We start from the raw sequence: 13,359 nt of genomic DNA, 5'->3' as shown, positions 1-13,359 counted from the left end.
TGACCCGTAGAATCATGCTGTATTTTTTAAAAAACAATTCTTCAGATTCTTACATAATAAAGATGGCTAGAAACTTCTTTTTTAAAAAAATCGGAGGTTTTTATTTAGTTTTAAACAAGCAAATACACAATTTTAAGTTTGAACAGCCAAACTAATCTAGTTCAGTTTAAAAACTTGGATTTAAGCACTTTTGTCCTACTGACATCTATGAGTAACAACCTGATTCACAAACCAATTACACTGGAATGCCCCGATTTAAATCAAATTAGTTCCATTGACGTAAATGGGTGTAAAGCTGGCTTACATCCAAGTGCTCTGGTTTAACTGGTTTATGGACTATAACCGGGATAATCTTAAATCAAAATATGTAGGGTTAAATTGCTTGTGAGGTTCAGCATGTGTCCAAAATACATTTATTTGGAAGTCTTATAATCTGGAAATATGTTTATTTAAAAGCCCATCTCCTGTTGCAGATGAAGGGATCATTTTCCTGGAATTCATTGGCATTTGTAAGGATTAAATTAGCTCAAAAATCCAAAGACTCTGGGTTGTGGCTTCAAATGTTGTCTTAACTTACATGGCAATGAGGAAATGTAGTGAAAAAATGCACAAAAGATTAGCATTGTCACCCTCAGACTGAAAAGTCAAAGTCCTCAAGCGAACTCATGAGTCATCAATCTACAGATTTTGCAACAAGTCTGTAGCTGACAGAGGTCAACTTCACAAAGCAGAGGGGCCAGCTCTTTGTGATTGTTGACCTGCTCTTGGGCAGAATACAATACTATAATTATTGCATATGATAATTGGCAAATTAGGGCCAAGTTACACTTGTAAACATGGAAACCAGGGGAATTGTGTGGTGAGAAAAAGCAGGCAGTTTGCATATGTTAGCCGGCCTTGCGTATTTGAACTGCAGTCCCAGGAATGTATACTTGGGAATAAGGCCGACTGACCTCAGAAGCAAATACTTTGCAATAAGTATACACAGGATTGGAATGTGTGAATATTTTCACTGTTTTTTTAAAGTGGTTAGAACTAAATGTACTCACATAAAATGTATAGGGGCTAGGATGCTTTTGTCCATCCCTCTTGCGGTTAATTCACATGCACCATCTTGAACACACAAACTTTACAGATCTCCTCATCACAATGGACCATGTTTTTGCGTCACATGATAGCACTTCAAACAGGATATTTTGCAAAAGAGCCAGCTGCACAGGCAATTCCCATGTTATCAAAGTCATCAAGGGCCGTATGTAAATCAGTATGGTGCACTGTTGCATTATATTCTTTCTAAATAATTCCTTGTCTCAGCCTTACTTTTGCTCAGCTATTTATAGATAGCTTTGGAGCAAAATCAAGTATCTGTTTGTGGCAATAGATGCTCAATTTCATACATGCATCGTTTTATTTGTATTCCACCTCTCCATAGTTAAAGCCATGCTCAAGGCAGCTTACAACATGGAAAAATTATGTAATTATGAATATAACAAAAGTAGTCATAAGCAGTAAATAAAACATCAGACGGTAAACAACCAAATATAACAACTTCCACATAATCGGGGAGAGTTTTTGGTGTTTTTTGCAGAACCTGTGTACTATAGCATTACAGAGTAGGGAACAGGTTTAATGTCCTTGAACCTGACCAGTACAGAACAGGAAAGTGGATTAACTTTCTGTGACCACACTGTATGGAAGAGTTTGGAAAGAAATTGTGGTTGAGATGCAAGTGCCATCAAGGTGTCATGACTCATTTCCTGTAACTCTCATTTCCCTGCTTCTGGATCATTAAGATTTTAGGTCTTTCCCCCCTCCCACCGTCCCAGTTTCAATTAAGATTGGGATGTTGTGAGTTAATTTAGATCAGAAATGGTACTTTCCCCTCCCATCTTAATTAACAATGCCAGAGAACCCTTCTTAAAGTCTTGTGGGAGGGGCAGACGCCCTAGCAGCTGATATCAGGAGTGGTTAGCCTTTCTCCACCTGAGGCTGCATTCAAGGTTTGGCCCTTCTTCCAAAGGCTGCATGCCATTACACACAAAGCCACACATGCAGGTACACAACACACCCTCACCCACACCCAAACACCTTGGGGTAACAGGACCTTTCCTGGGTGTGGGACTGAGATTCACCACCACCAATTTCTGGAGGTGTATCATTTCTCCCTCCAACCATTTGCAATTAATGGTGCAGTTTGGGGGGTGGTCACTATCCTTGCATGGACGAATGATTGCTATATGTCCCTGGGGTGAAGAGCTGGACTGGGGAAGAAATGGGGAGCTTGCAATTTACTTCAAATGGCTTTGTGAGTGGCAGGTTTGTCACCCCTGGCTTAAAGGATCTTGAATGAGGGCAGGTTGGAGTTAGAGATACACAATGTCATCAGTATACTTTATTCTACTAGGCCCTTGGTAGGACAAAGTGAAGCAGAAGGCACACACACTACCAGTTTTATTATCAGAAGGAATGTTGGACTGTCATAACACCAGGGCCAGACTTCCATGGCATGAATAGCATGAATAGTTTCTAGAACCATCTAGCAACACCCCCTCCTTCCAATACGGCACGGCAGCAAACACTTGGTTTTCATGATGCTGACAGCCTCTCTCTAGCCATTATTATCTGAGCATCATCTCAATTCACTTGTGCTAACTTCCACTAGAAAGGAAGATAAATTAAGATAAAAGTGGGAAGGCCGAAGAAAGAATTGGAAGCTAACGATCCCATCCATCTACTAATTTGTCTCTTGCAGACTATCTGATGAACCAAGAGGTTTCAGAGAAACACACACAGGTTCCACGGGCACAGACTCTTTCACATGCTTTCAACAGAAGAACTACTGCATCCAAAGCTAGTTCCAGGTTTTGTTGGGCACTTGGGAGACTCACTCTGCCCTGATGGCACTACTACCTCTTAGCTGTTTGGAGAGCAACATAGTAAAAGAGCTATGCTTCCCCTCCCACTTTCCATAAGCAATTATACTTTACTCCTTCAGCAAAGTTTCCTTGGGCTGCCCAACCTTTCAGGCTTTGATGCCAAAGGCTGTGCCAGTGTGTTCCGTTGCTGCTAGTCCAACACAGTATGAGCAGTAGGTAAGAAGTGCATCTCTGAAATGAGAGGCAGCCTGGTGTAGGATAACACAGGAGCAATTCCAACCCTAACTCTAGGCCAGCAGTTTATTGAGCTGTGGTGTGAATCCTGCAGCTATCAGGGCATTGCCACAATAGTGCAGTGTAATTGATCCCATGTATCGGCTACCTATCTGTAACTGATCCCATGTATCAATCCTACAGCCTAAACTAATCTGATGCAGCCATTGCCTAAATTGTATTGCATTTAATACCTGGCACACATCAAAGTTTGTGTCAGCTATGGAAGTACCTTAACCATTTTTATACTTTTTATGAGTCAATCAGTGACTCTAAAGCAAGGGGTCACCAAACTTTTTTGGCTCCATGGGCATTTTTGCTAACTGGAGACACTGGCATTGGCACCACACTACATCACTAACAAGCACACACTGCAATCTATTGTGTCAGCAACAATGGAATGCTTGTTTCAAGCCTGATTTCAGCAGGAAGAGGGGTGAGGACACCACAGTCAAAGCCTAATGGAGTGCATGTATGCCCATGGGCACCAGGTTGGTGAGCCCTGATCTAAAGCATCTTTATAATGCTAAGCAAGAAGGAGGCTTCCAAGTTTCAAATAGAAAGTTTTTTTTATCTTTCAAATGTAATAACTTGGTTGGTAGATTGGATTGTGAGCCCTTATGAGGCAATAGTTAAATCTGAACAAAATTTGACTGGAGTTCCATTACACAGAATACTGTGGGAAACATTCAAAAATAGATCTCATATATATATATATATATATATATATATATATATATATATATATATGAGAATGATTTTCTAATTTGTTAAGAATAGGTGGTTGATAGAAAAGACAACTCAATCCTAAATTCTCTTCACTGGAACCAATGCAGACATAATAGAAGAGAATATTTTTAAGTTAAAAATGTGGGAAAATTACAATATTTTTAGATTTCATGGATTAATTAAGCACAGATATATGTTCATATTGAGAGATTAGGAGACAGATGGTGAGAAGGAATCCTCTCTGTTTTGAATACTTCTGAATCTGTTCTAAATTGCAAGAACAGAGAAAAATATCTAATCAAATCAGAAAAATGATTGAATTTGAGAAATTAATTTAAAGCAGATTAACAATTTACCAGTTGCTATTGAACTATAATATGGGGCCAGAAAAAGTCAAGGATAAAATGGGCTCAGAACTTTGGGGGAAATATACCAAGAGATGTGTGGGGAAAGTTATGGTTATATGGACACAGGGCTTCTTTGAATTCATGAATAATGGGAAAACTGCTATAAAATAGTGAGTAGATGGTATATCACACCAGTAAAAATAAACTAAATACAAACAATTCCTCCACATGCTAGAAATGGCTAGAAATGCTAGAAAGTGGGACTTTCCCCACATCTGATAGAAATATGAAACTACTGTGCAGAGGGTAGATCATAGTACATTTATAAAGAATTCTGGGATACAAAGTCCCATTACCTCCAGTTATGTTTCTTTTAAATTATCTAGAAGGGCCAGTGAAGGAAGAACGCAAGGAAATGACATATTTATTGCAGCTGCAAGGACCTTATTCACAGCTTTGTGGAGATTGGCTACTACTCTGACAATTAAGGAACAGAATAGTAAGATATGGGATTATGCAATGATGGCAAAATCAATCAATTATGTAAGATCAAAGGTGTATAATTATAGATGGGATACTTCATTGATTGTAAAGTATATAGTTGACCTTTGAATATCATTAAGGGATTCTCTATGTTGTAAAATGAATGATAAAAGGAGACTATGTGGATATTATTATTTTTCTTCCTTTTTATTATTTTGTGGGGTGTTACTTAACTGAATACAATGTAAAAACCTATGATTTATTTTTTAAAAAACCTTACCCATTTGGATCCTTCTACAAAGACAACTTAATGAAGCAAAACCAAGTCTGTATGTTTCAGCATAGAGATCCATTATGCTTTATTTACATGCGTCACCATTTCTTTTACAAACTAGATTACAATTGAGAATGGAATACATGAGGCAATATCTACTAACACCAAGTGGAGATAAGCTCTGCACTGCTATTTCATTTGCAAAGGGGTAAGATTTCAAAATCAAACTGACATCCAATCATTATGTAGTAAGGTAGTATATTCACCCATGTCAGCATTTGGTTTCACAAAAAGTCTCCATTGCGTTTGCAACAGTGCTGGCTTTCAAACGAAACTGCAAGGTAGCTTGTACGAAAAGTAAAAATTGTGCACCTCTTAGGAAAGATGGCCATGCAGTAAGGCAGTGGATGGAATATTCTTCCAAAGTATGTGGTCTGACAGTGAAAGAAATAACCCAGATAAGACAGTTTTACAGATACTGTATACATATTTTGTCCATTCATGCAACTTTTTTTGGTTAAAAAAAGTTTCACACGTGAAGCCAAAATGTACAATACATTCCCCCTTCCCTCCCTAGTCCCTCCCCATAGCAAGTAAAAGTATCTGGTCCCCCTCATCTGCTGGTATTTCCAATATACATCATGTATAGAAACTAGTGAATGAAGGTTGTTCGCCAAGCAATGATGTCATTTCGAAGAGATCAGCATTCCAACATTTGGTTCTTGAATACGGTGTGATATGATAGGCAGCAGTCTGGTAACCCATTATTAGAGAAATTATTTCATCAAGAGTGAAATCAAAAAAGAAATGTGAAGTGTTCTAAAAACAGAATCCTATGAACTGTTCAGTAGACAGTTAAAGAAATTGCCTACGCATCTATGCCAAATCCTTATTTAATGGACACAATTTCAATTTGTAATGAACTCATAATTCAAAAAATTAGGGTGACTAGGGCTAGTTACCTAGCTGTTGCATTTTATAATTCCACAAACGATTCAACAATGCCTGCAAAGTTGCCCATAGACACAATATAACAACTGCAGCTTGTGCACTGATAATCATGCTCATATACCATAGCATTTAAGGACATGAAGGGTGAACTCATCAGGAATGCACCACTTTTCAATGCTCTGTAGGACTGAAGTGATCTTCACAATTGAACCCTTAGGTAGTGGATGATGGATAATTGGGATAGTGGATGGCTGGGAAGTTCAAATCACTTGCAGGTGCTCCAGGACTGCTTCAAGGTAAGTAGGTTGAGGTTTGCATTTGAAAAATGTAGTTTGGTGGCCAAAGGTTCCAAGCAATAATATTAGCCTCTGAATTTAGAAAATACGTGAATTTTTGGCACAGTACCCCATTCAGGTTTAACAGTAAACCATGGTTTAGTGAGTACTATGAGAATGGGCTGTGATGATCTGCGGGCTTGGATTCTTCCCCATCCCTTTCACATGCAAAAGAAAAAGATTACTGAAAGCTTCCACTTTCAAAAGCCACTTTTAAAAAGAGGGGTAGATATAGATATATATGATTCTACATCCAAATTCTGAAAACTGGTTTATTCTAACTGTGGCTTGTTTAAGCAAACCAGGATTAAATTATTGTTTTGGATTCTGGTTTGTTGACTAACCACAGTCAATAAAATCAAGGTCCTGAGTCTAGAAATATAATGGGACATTGCAGTTTATTCAAAAGGAAAAATGGAAGTTTTTAATCTTGCAGATAGAGAAGAAGGGTGTAGCAGTGTGAGAGCCTGAGACTCACTGAAACTTATAACACCAAACCATGGTTTTGTGTTACTTCTAAAGTGGTCTAGGATCTAACTAGAGGATTTTTCAGATCATGCTTTCCCCTAACATGGGATTCCTTTAGAGCAGCCCTTCTCAACCTGTGGGTCCCCAAGATGTTGTTGAACTACAACTCCCATCACCCCTAGCTAGCAATGCCAGAGCTCAGGGATGATGGGAGTTGTAGTCCAACAACATCTGGGGACCCAACAAGTTGAGAACTGCTGCTTTAGAGCCATGTAAATGCCATAGTCTGGCAAGCTTGAGAAATCATTGCTCATTCTAGTCTCCAGATAAAAGATGAGACACAGAGGCTACTTATGCTTATAAACTAGAATATAGTTGTTGGGACAATGTCTGAAGAGAAGGGTTTGTTGACTAGCCTTCCAGCTGAGAGCAGAAGTCAAATACTTGGAGTTGTGTATTGTGAGAGGCTTCAGGGATTAGCTATAGAGGAGGGCAAAAAATGGATTGACTGATAAACCTTTGTGGGCTCTTTTCAGATTTACATTCCTATGACTGAGTCCAGAATGCAATGTACTATCAGTGAGACTTACTTCTGAGTAAGTATGCATAGAATCAGGCTACAAAGTGCTTAAATATAGCTTGATGCTGTTCACTGTGACTATCCTATGGTTGTCAATAGAAGCAAGTTGCCTGTAGCTTCAGTACCCTAATCTAACTAGCTTGCATTTAGGCTCTTTGTTTACTCAGAAGTCTCCCTTGGTTCAATGATGCATGCTCTTTACACATACTTTGGGATGACACAATTGTCTCCCAGCAATACCCCCAATAAAGTATAAAAGTTGAGGAACATAGGCAGCTGCCTTTGCAGAGTCGGGCCATTGGTTCATCTAGTTCAGTAGTGTTTACACAGAGTCTTTTCCAACCCTATAAGGAAATGCCAGGAATCTGGGACCTTTTGCATGTGAAGCACATGCTGAACCACTGATCTACGTATGGTCCAGGTGCTTGGGCTTCCTTGGAAGCCTGTCACTTGGGCATTATATAAACACATATGGGAGCTTAACAATGAGGATGGGAAGCTTATTGCAACCATTGAGCTGTGTCATCTCCAATAAGTGTACTTAGGATTATGGCCATGTAGTTTGATTCTATGCATGTTTACTCAAGTCCCCTGAAAAGTCCCCAATGATGGCAGGTGCTTAACTCTCTTCCACTGAAACAGGCTTAGTTGTGGACAGATTGCACACACAGTTTCTACTCTTTGTGTAAATTAATCACCTTACTAATATTAGAGCTTGCAAAATAAAGAATATACCTGTTTCTCTAATGAACTCCCTGAAATATTAAAGGAAATTCAACAGAAGTCAAATGAGGAAACCGTAAAGCTTGCTGTGTACCAGGATTTTTTATACAGACTTCCTGTTGAGAAGAAAGACAGAAACTTACAAATAAAATAAACTGTTAGTCACCAAACACATTGCTATACTTTGGGGGGGGAGGAACACCACAAAACAAAACAACAAAACACCCCAAAATGTCATTGTCAGCTGAATTCACATTTAATGATGTACCAGATACTCCTATGCAGTGAAGGCATGTGAGCAAAAATTCTTAACTAGCTTTGGTAATAGGTACCTGTAACTGAGTCTCTCTAAAAGAAAACGACACCTTCCTTAAGCCCCTGGAACAGATGACAATTGTACAGTGTTTTCCTCTCGGGGAAGCCCTTTCCAATGTGGAGAACAAACGCACACATTGGTTATTTCTGATTAAAGAAATATGATAAACTGGACCCTGCCATTGATAAATATACCACCTTAATTCTTAAAAAAATAGCCTGTATTTTTTTTTAATTTTGCGTTTTTTGGAAAATGATAAAAATCTTTAAACTATCTGGAAAGTTTATATTCTATGAGCTACTTAGAACCACGACAGCACAGAGTTTTCATAATTCAGTTTATGAACTGCATGATGGAGTTCACATGTTCATCTAGAGAATAGCGCAGCACAGTCATGAGGAAGAGGCTACAGTACGAAACAAAACTTCCATCATATAAGGAGCTGTAATTTCACCAATATTACTTCAAAGGGCTGGAAAAGAAGGAGCAATATGGGGCCCACAGATGTCTGTGTGCGTGTGTATAAGTGTGTGGGTGCTTGTGGGTGCCTACAAGTGTGGCAGCTGAAGGGAGTCACACCACAAAGTACATGGTTCATGTGCCAGTGGAAACTCATGCACTGAAACTTTGGGTTAAAATGCTAGCCTGTTCTCCTAACATTCATGCATAATGATCCGTTTCTGTACATAATAAAATATATTTATATATTTATATGCATTATGTCTTTTTTATGCCAAGAAAAGTTCTTCATATACCACTTTGGAGAAATCCTGTATACGTTGTCCTACCCAAAGTGACTTCACACCACTTCCTGCCCCGCCCCACCCAAAAAAATTGAATCGTACCATTGGGTTTCCCTCTTTGCCCTTATCTTCCCCAAAAGGTATCAATAAAAAGTAATCAAACAGAGAGGACCTGCACAGCACCATACCTTTCAGTCATTATTACCATATAAATTTACAAAAGAAACCCATATAAGCAAAATATATAAAAACTACTTTGTTTTTCCGTGGAATTTATCCAATTACAGTCTACGCTCCTATGAAAAGCTATCTGTATGTATTCCCCCACCCTGTCTCTCCTTCCCGCCTTTCCCTCTGCTTCTCTTCCTAGACTCGATGACACTTCAGAAGAAGGAAAGAATAATCAAGGAGAGGATGTAAAAATAATTACCAATGTAATAAATCATCCAAGTCCTGGATGATGCATATACATAAAACTCTCGTTTTCATGCAATATAGTCTTTTTTTATTTTAGGTCTTTGTTGTTGTTGTTATTACTATTATTAATAAATTTAATCTGAAATTAAGCTGCTGCCTTCTAGGCTGTTAAGGACTAATTGTCTAGCAAGATGGCAACCAGGGCAGACAACTTACTCATTTTCAAGATCAGCCAGTTGCTAAATTGCCTGGGCAGGCCAAAATCACAATCACCATCACTGCAGCTGTTTTGGCAGAACTGCTAGGATTACGCACTAGGCCCGAGTCGATTTGACTAATAGCAAGCCAGTTATTGACTCATAAAACACTATGAATTTACCCCTCCCCCACACACCGCCTCATAGCTTTCGAACACTGGTAAGGATGCAGCCTTGGTGGTGGCTAATTTTGTAAGGTAAAATGCACCCTCTTGGTATTGAAAGGAAAGAAAGGAGTACCCTTAAATTTAAGCAAAGACTTTTGGGGGTGGGGGGAAGGGTTCTGAATCAGAATCAACCAACTAAAAAATAAAATAAAAGCCCAAACCATATAACAAGCAAACATGAAAACCCCTCATAAACCACCTTTCAAATTTAAACAGTTGGTAGGTGCTATAAAGACTGAAATATTCAAGTGCTGTTGGTATTTTCAAGCCAAAATCCATTCGGCTTTTCAGTGTGCATATATTAGTCTGCATTTCATATTCATGAGGAATCGGCATGTGAAAAGGAACAATTTAAAGCATTTCACGGGGGTGGGGGTGGAGGGAGAATACTCACACCTTAAGAGGGGTAGGGGAAACCCTGAAAAATAAAAGCCAACCGAAAGCATCCTGCAACCCATAAACATATTGGAACCCCATATACTGATTGACAAATAAACTATTGTAAAGGCTACACAGTGTGTTCTGAAACAGGGTGGTGGCTAAACCAACATATCCTCAAGTTGGTGGTGGGACATCCCATAAAAGGAAGATTTTGCATACTTCAGAATGAGTTCAATTCCAGACACGGCGGTTCATCACTCTGGTTCCGGGGCTCTTTAACAGTCTCTGTTTTGTTAGGAAAATAATGCAGGGTTCACAAAGGTTATAAGCTGTAAACGGTATCCCTGTCCTTGCTGACAGTTGATTTGGCAAAGTTTTTCCCCCCTCTAGCTCTCGTGTCAGATGAAGGGCCTGGAAGAAGAAAAAAGCAAGACAAAACAGCATCAACGAATGTCCACAAACTGTCAAAAGAGGCAGATAACTGGAAACATTGGCTTTTTAGACAGTTTAGCATTGTCCTGTGGAGACCTGCATTTGTTATGCTACATATCCCTTTACCTTAAAGGCGCGTCGCTACAGAGAATGGCATTTAATCCAAGTCCACCCCCATTACAATTCCACCTTAAAGGAAATCCAAAATGTTGGGTTGTAGGAACACAGAAAACGACCTTATGCCAACTCAGACCACAGGTCTATCTAGCCCAGTGTTGTCTGTGCTGACTGGCAGCAGATCTCCAGAGTTCCTTTCCGTCTTTCCCAGTTCTGGAGATGCTGGGGATAAAGAACCATGCAAAGCAGTTATGCTATGCTATCACTGTTGATGGCAAAAACACATGCAGAGCACTAGACAGGTGAGGTATCCTCAACGTCACTCCTTTTCTGTCATCTTTCTGGAGCGCATACACAGAGCAGCTTTGGGCATTACGTAAAATAATGGAATCATGCTTTTTCACACAGTTCCAATGAGAAAGCACTGCTCCCACACCTATCATGGAAGTTCAGGAGAGCTTGGAGAATGATAAAAATATTGTGTGTTTTACGGCAATCAAAACTAGCTTATCCTTAATCTTGACACTGTCAAGCATTTTATGAACAAGCAATTGGATAGATCAATACATTTACTTTTTTTCCATTTGTTGTAAAGTCAACATTAGGATCACAGGCATCAGAGTGTTTGGCTGGCTAGCAGGCATCTCGCCTAGTAAATCTGTCTCAACGGTCGGTATACGGATATTTGCTGACACTCAGCCAGCCTTTGAATCTCGTAATGCAACCTGAGCAACGGAGTATGTGAACACAACTGCTAATTCTTCTAGGGCTCATGCACACGTGTGGCTTAGTCCAGGGCAGCGGATCAGTCACGTAGTCTCCAGTTATTTGGGGAATCTTTGATGCTTAATCCCTTGCAACTCCTACCTCGTTAAGGAGGTATAAATAAATCCTTGGTACCCGATTTACAAAATTCCACTGATATCATTTGGTTGCCTGGCCTCTATTTGAAGTTCTCTTGGATCAGAACAAAAGAGAACAAAAGCTGACTGTTCTGATTACCATCCTGTGTGCTGCCTAACAAGAACAACAAGGGATGCTAAGAAGAAACAACCAGCTCACAAAGTGCGGATTTAAGATGCAAGTATGGTGAAAGGGAACACAGGGCACCTGCAATGTTATCAAATTGTGTGGAAGAAGGAATTTCAGCGCGTGCAACATTTCTCATTTCATCAGCGTACAGAATCCCTGTCTACTTTCTCATTCTGGTCCGTCCGTCCGTCCCCCCCCCCCCCGCTTGATATGCTTAGTACAGGGGTGGAGAACCTCAGGCCTTGGGGGCCCTGGCAACTGCAGGACTGTGTGGCTTGGAACTCCCCCCCCCCCAGAACCCTCACTAGTCCTGCTCTGAACCCCCAGACTGCTTTTGCCTGAATGGAATGTGTCCTGAAATGTGACAATGCCTCTTGCTTGCCCAACTAGAGAGAGAAGTGGGGGGGGTGTGGAAGGGTATAGAAACCTCTGGCTTTTGCAGGGCTGCAATGTAGCCTAATGTAAAGAGGTATGAATCACAACTATTGCTTCTTCACTCCTTTTTGTCTCTGACCCCTCTCATCCACAGGCAGGCAGCTCCTGGAAAATTGCCCACAAGGGGATGCAGCCTTCCGGCTGAAATAGGTTCCCCACCTCGTTTAGAAAAAGCATGGCCTGTCCCAGTGGATGGAACTACAGCGAGAACAAAGGGTCAAAACCTGTTAACATATGGAAGAACTCACCCTGTTACTTGGTTAACTGAAGTGGATTGCTTCATTGACTCTGGCTCCCTGAAATGCCTGGGGTAATGGCTAGAAAACCAGGAAATTGGTTTTGGGGTGGCAAGAAGGCTGAACGTCTCTGCCCCCTAGGCGCAGAGTGTAGCAAGTGCTGGCTTCCCTCCTTCATAGGCTAAGGGGGAGGAGTAATGTTCTACTTGCCTGGGTAGGTGTGGCTAACTCAACCACCACCATTTCCTTGTCCCCAAGAAATTTCTTTAGTGAAGGATATGGCAGCTGTCAGCCAGCCAATAAACACAACTCCTACAGATGCACCTGCTAGTGGGCCAGCTAAGTAGTACACGTCTCTCTTTCCAAAGATAAAGTGGGGAAACAGGAAGGGAAGAAGCTGTCGCTTGTCATACCACACATCATAAGGCAAAGAAAAAGATGCAGGGCCTTTTCTTTTCCTGCCCCAAACCAATCCCCCAATTTTCAGCTCATTGCTGAAAACTGGCAAAATGCTGTCTCACAATTTGATCCCTGTGAATGAGGTGTATGGGGTATTTATTTTTCACCTGCCCCAGCATGAAGAGAAACTGGTTTTCTCTTCACTTGATTTTGCACTTGTGCAAAATTCAAGGGGCACCGCAGATAAAACACCACACAACTGCTTTGTATAATTTCATACTGCTGTTCAGTGGGGTTAGTTCACACATTCCTCTGCCAATTGTCAGGGGGCTGATCACATGGAGCACAGATCAGAGGAAGCTGCCTTCCATTTCGCCCAGGATTATCT

At 40.4% G+C, this 13,359-nt stretch overlaps 1 protein-coding gene across 3 annotated transcripts in view; it reads right to left on the bottom strand.

The window, feature by feature from the left end:
• Window positions 1-5,042: 5,042 nt before the first annotated feature.
• Window positions 5,043-13,359, bottom strand: part of FOXO3 (forkhead box O3) — a 110,409-nt gene continuing 102,092 nt past the window's right edge. For all 3 annotated transcript variants that reach the window (XR_014562251.1, XM_083731277.1, XM_083731276.1), the window contains one exon: window positions 5,043-10,731. Coding sequence is in view for 1 of the 3 variants with exons in the window: in XM_083731277.1 (XP_083587403.1) it covers window positions 10,552-10,731 (180 nt within the window). In the remaining 2 variants the exon portion in view is untranslated. The remainder of the gene's footprint in view (window positions 10,732-13,359) is intronic.

The sequence above is a fragment of the Podarcis gaigeae genome (genome assembly GCF_964106915.1).
Source record: "Podarcis gaigeae genome assembly, chromosome: 3".
NCBI lineage: Eukaryota > Metazoa > Chordata > Lepidosauria > Squamata > Lacertidae > Podarcis > Podarcis gaigeae.
Note: the sequence above shows the minus strand (reverse complement) of the source record. Positions and strands in the feature narration are given on the sequence as shown.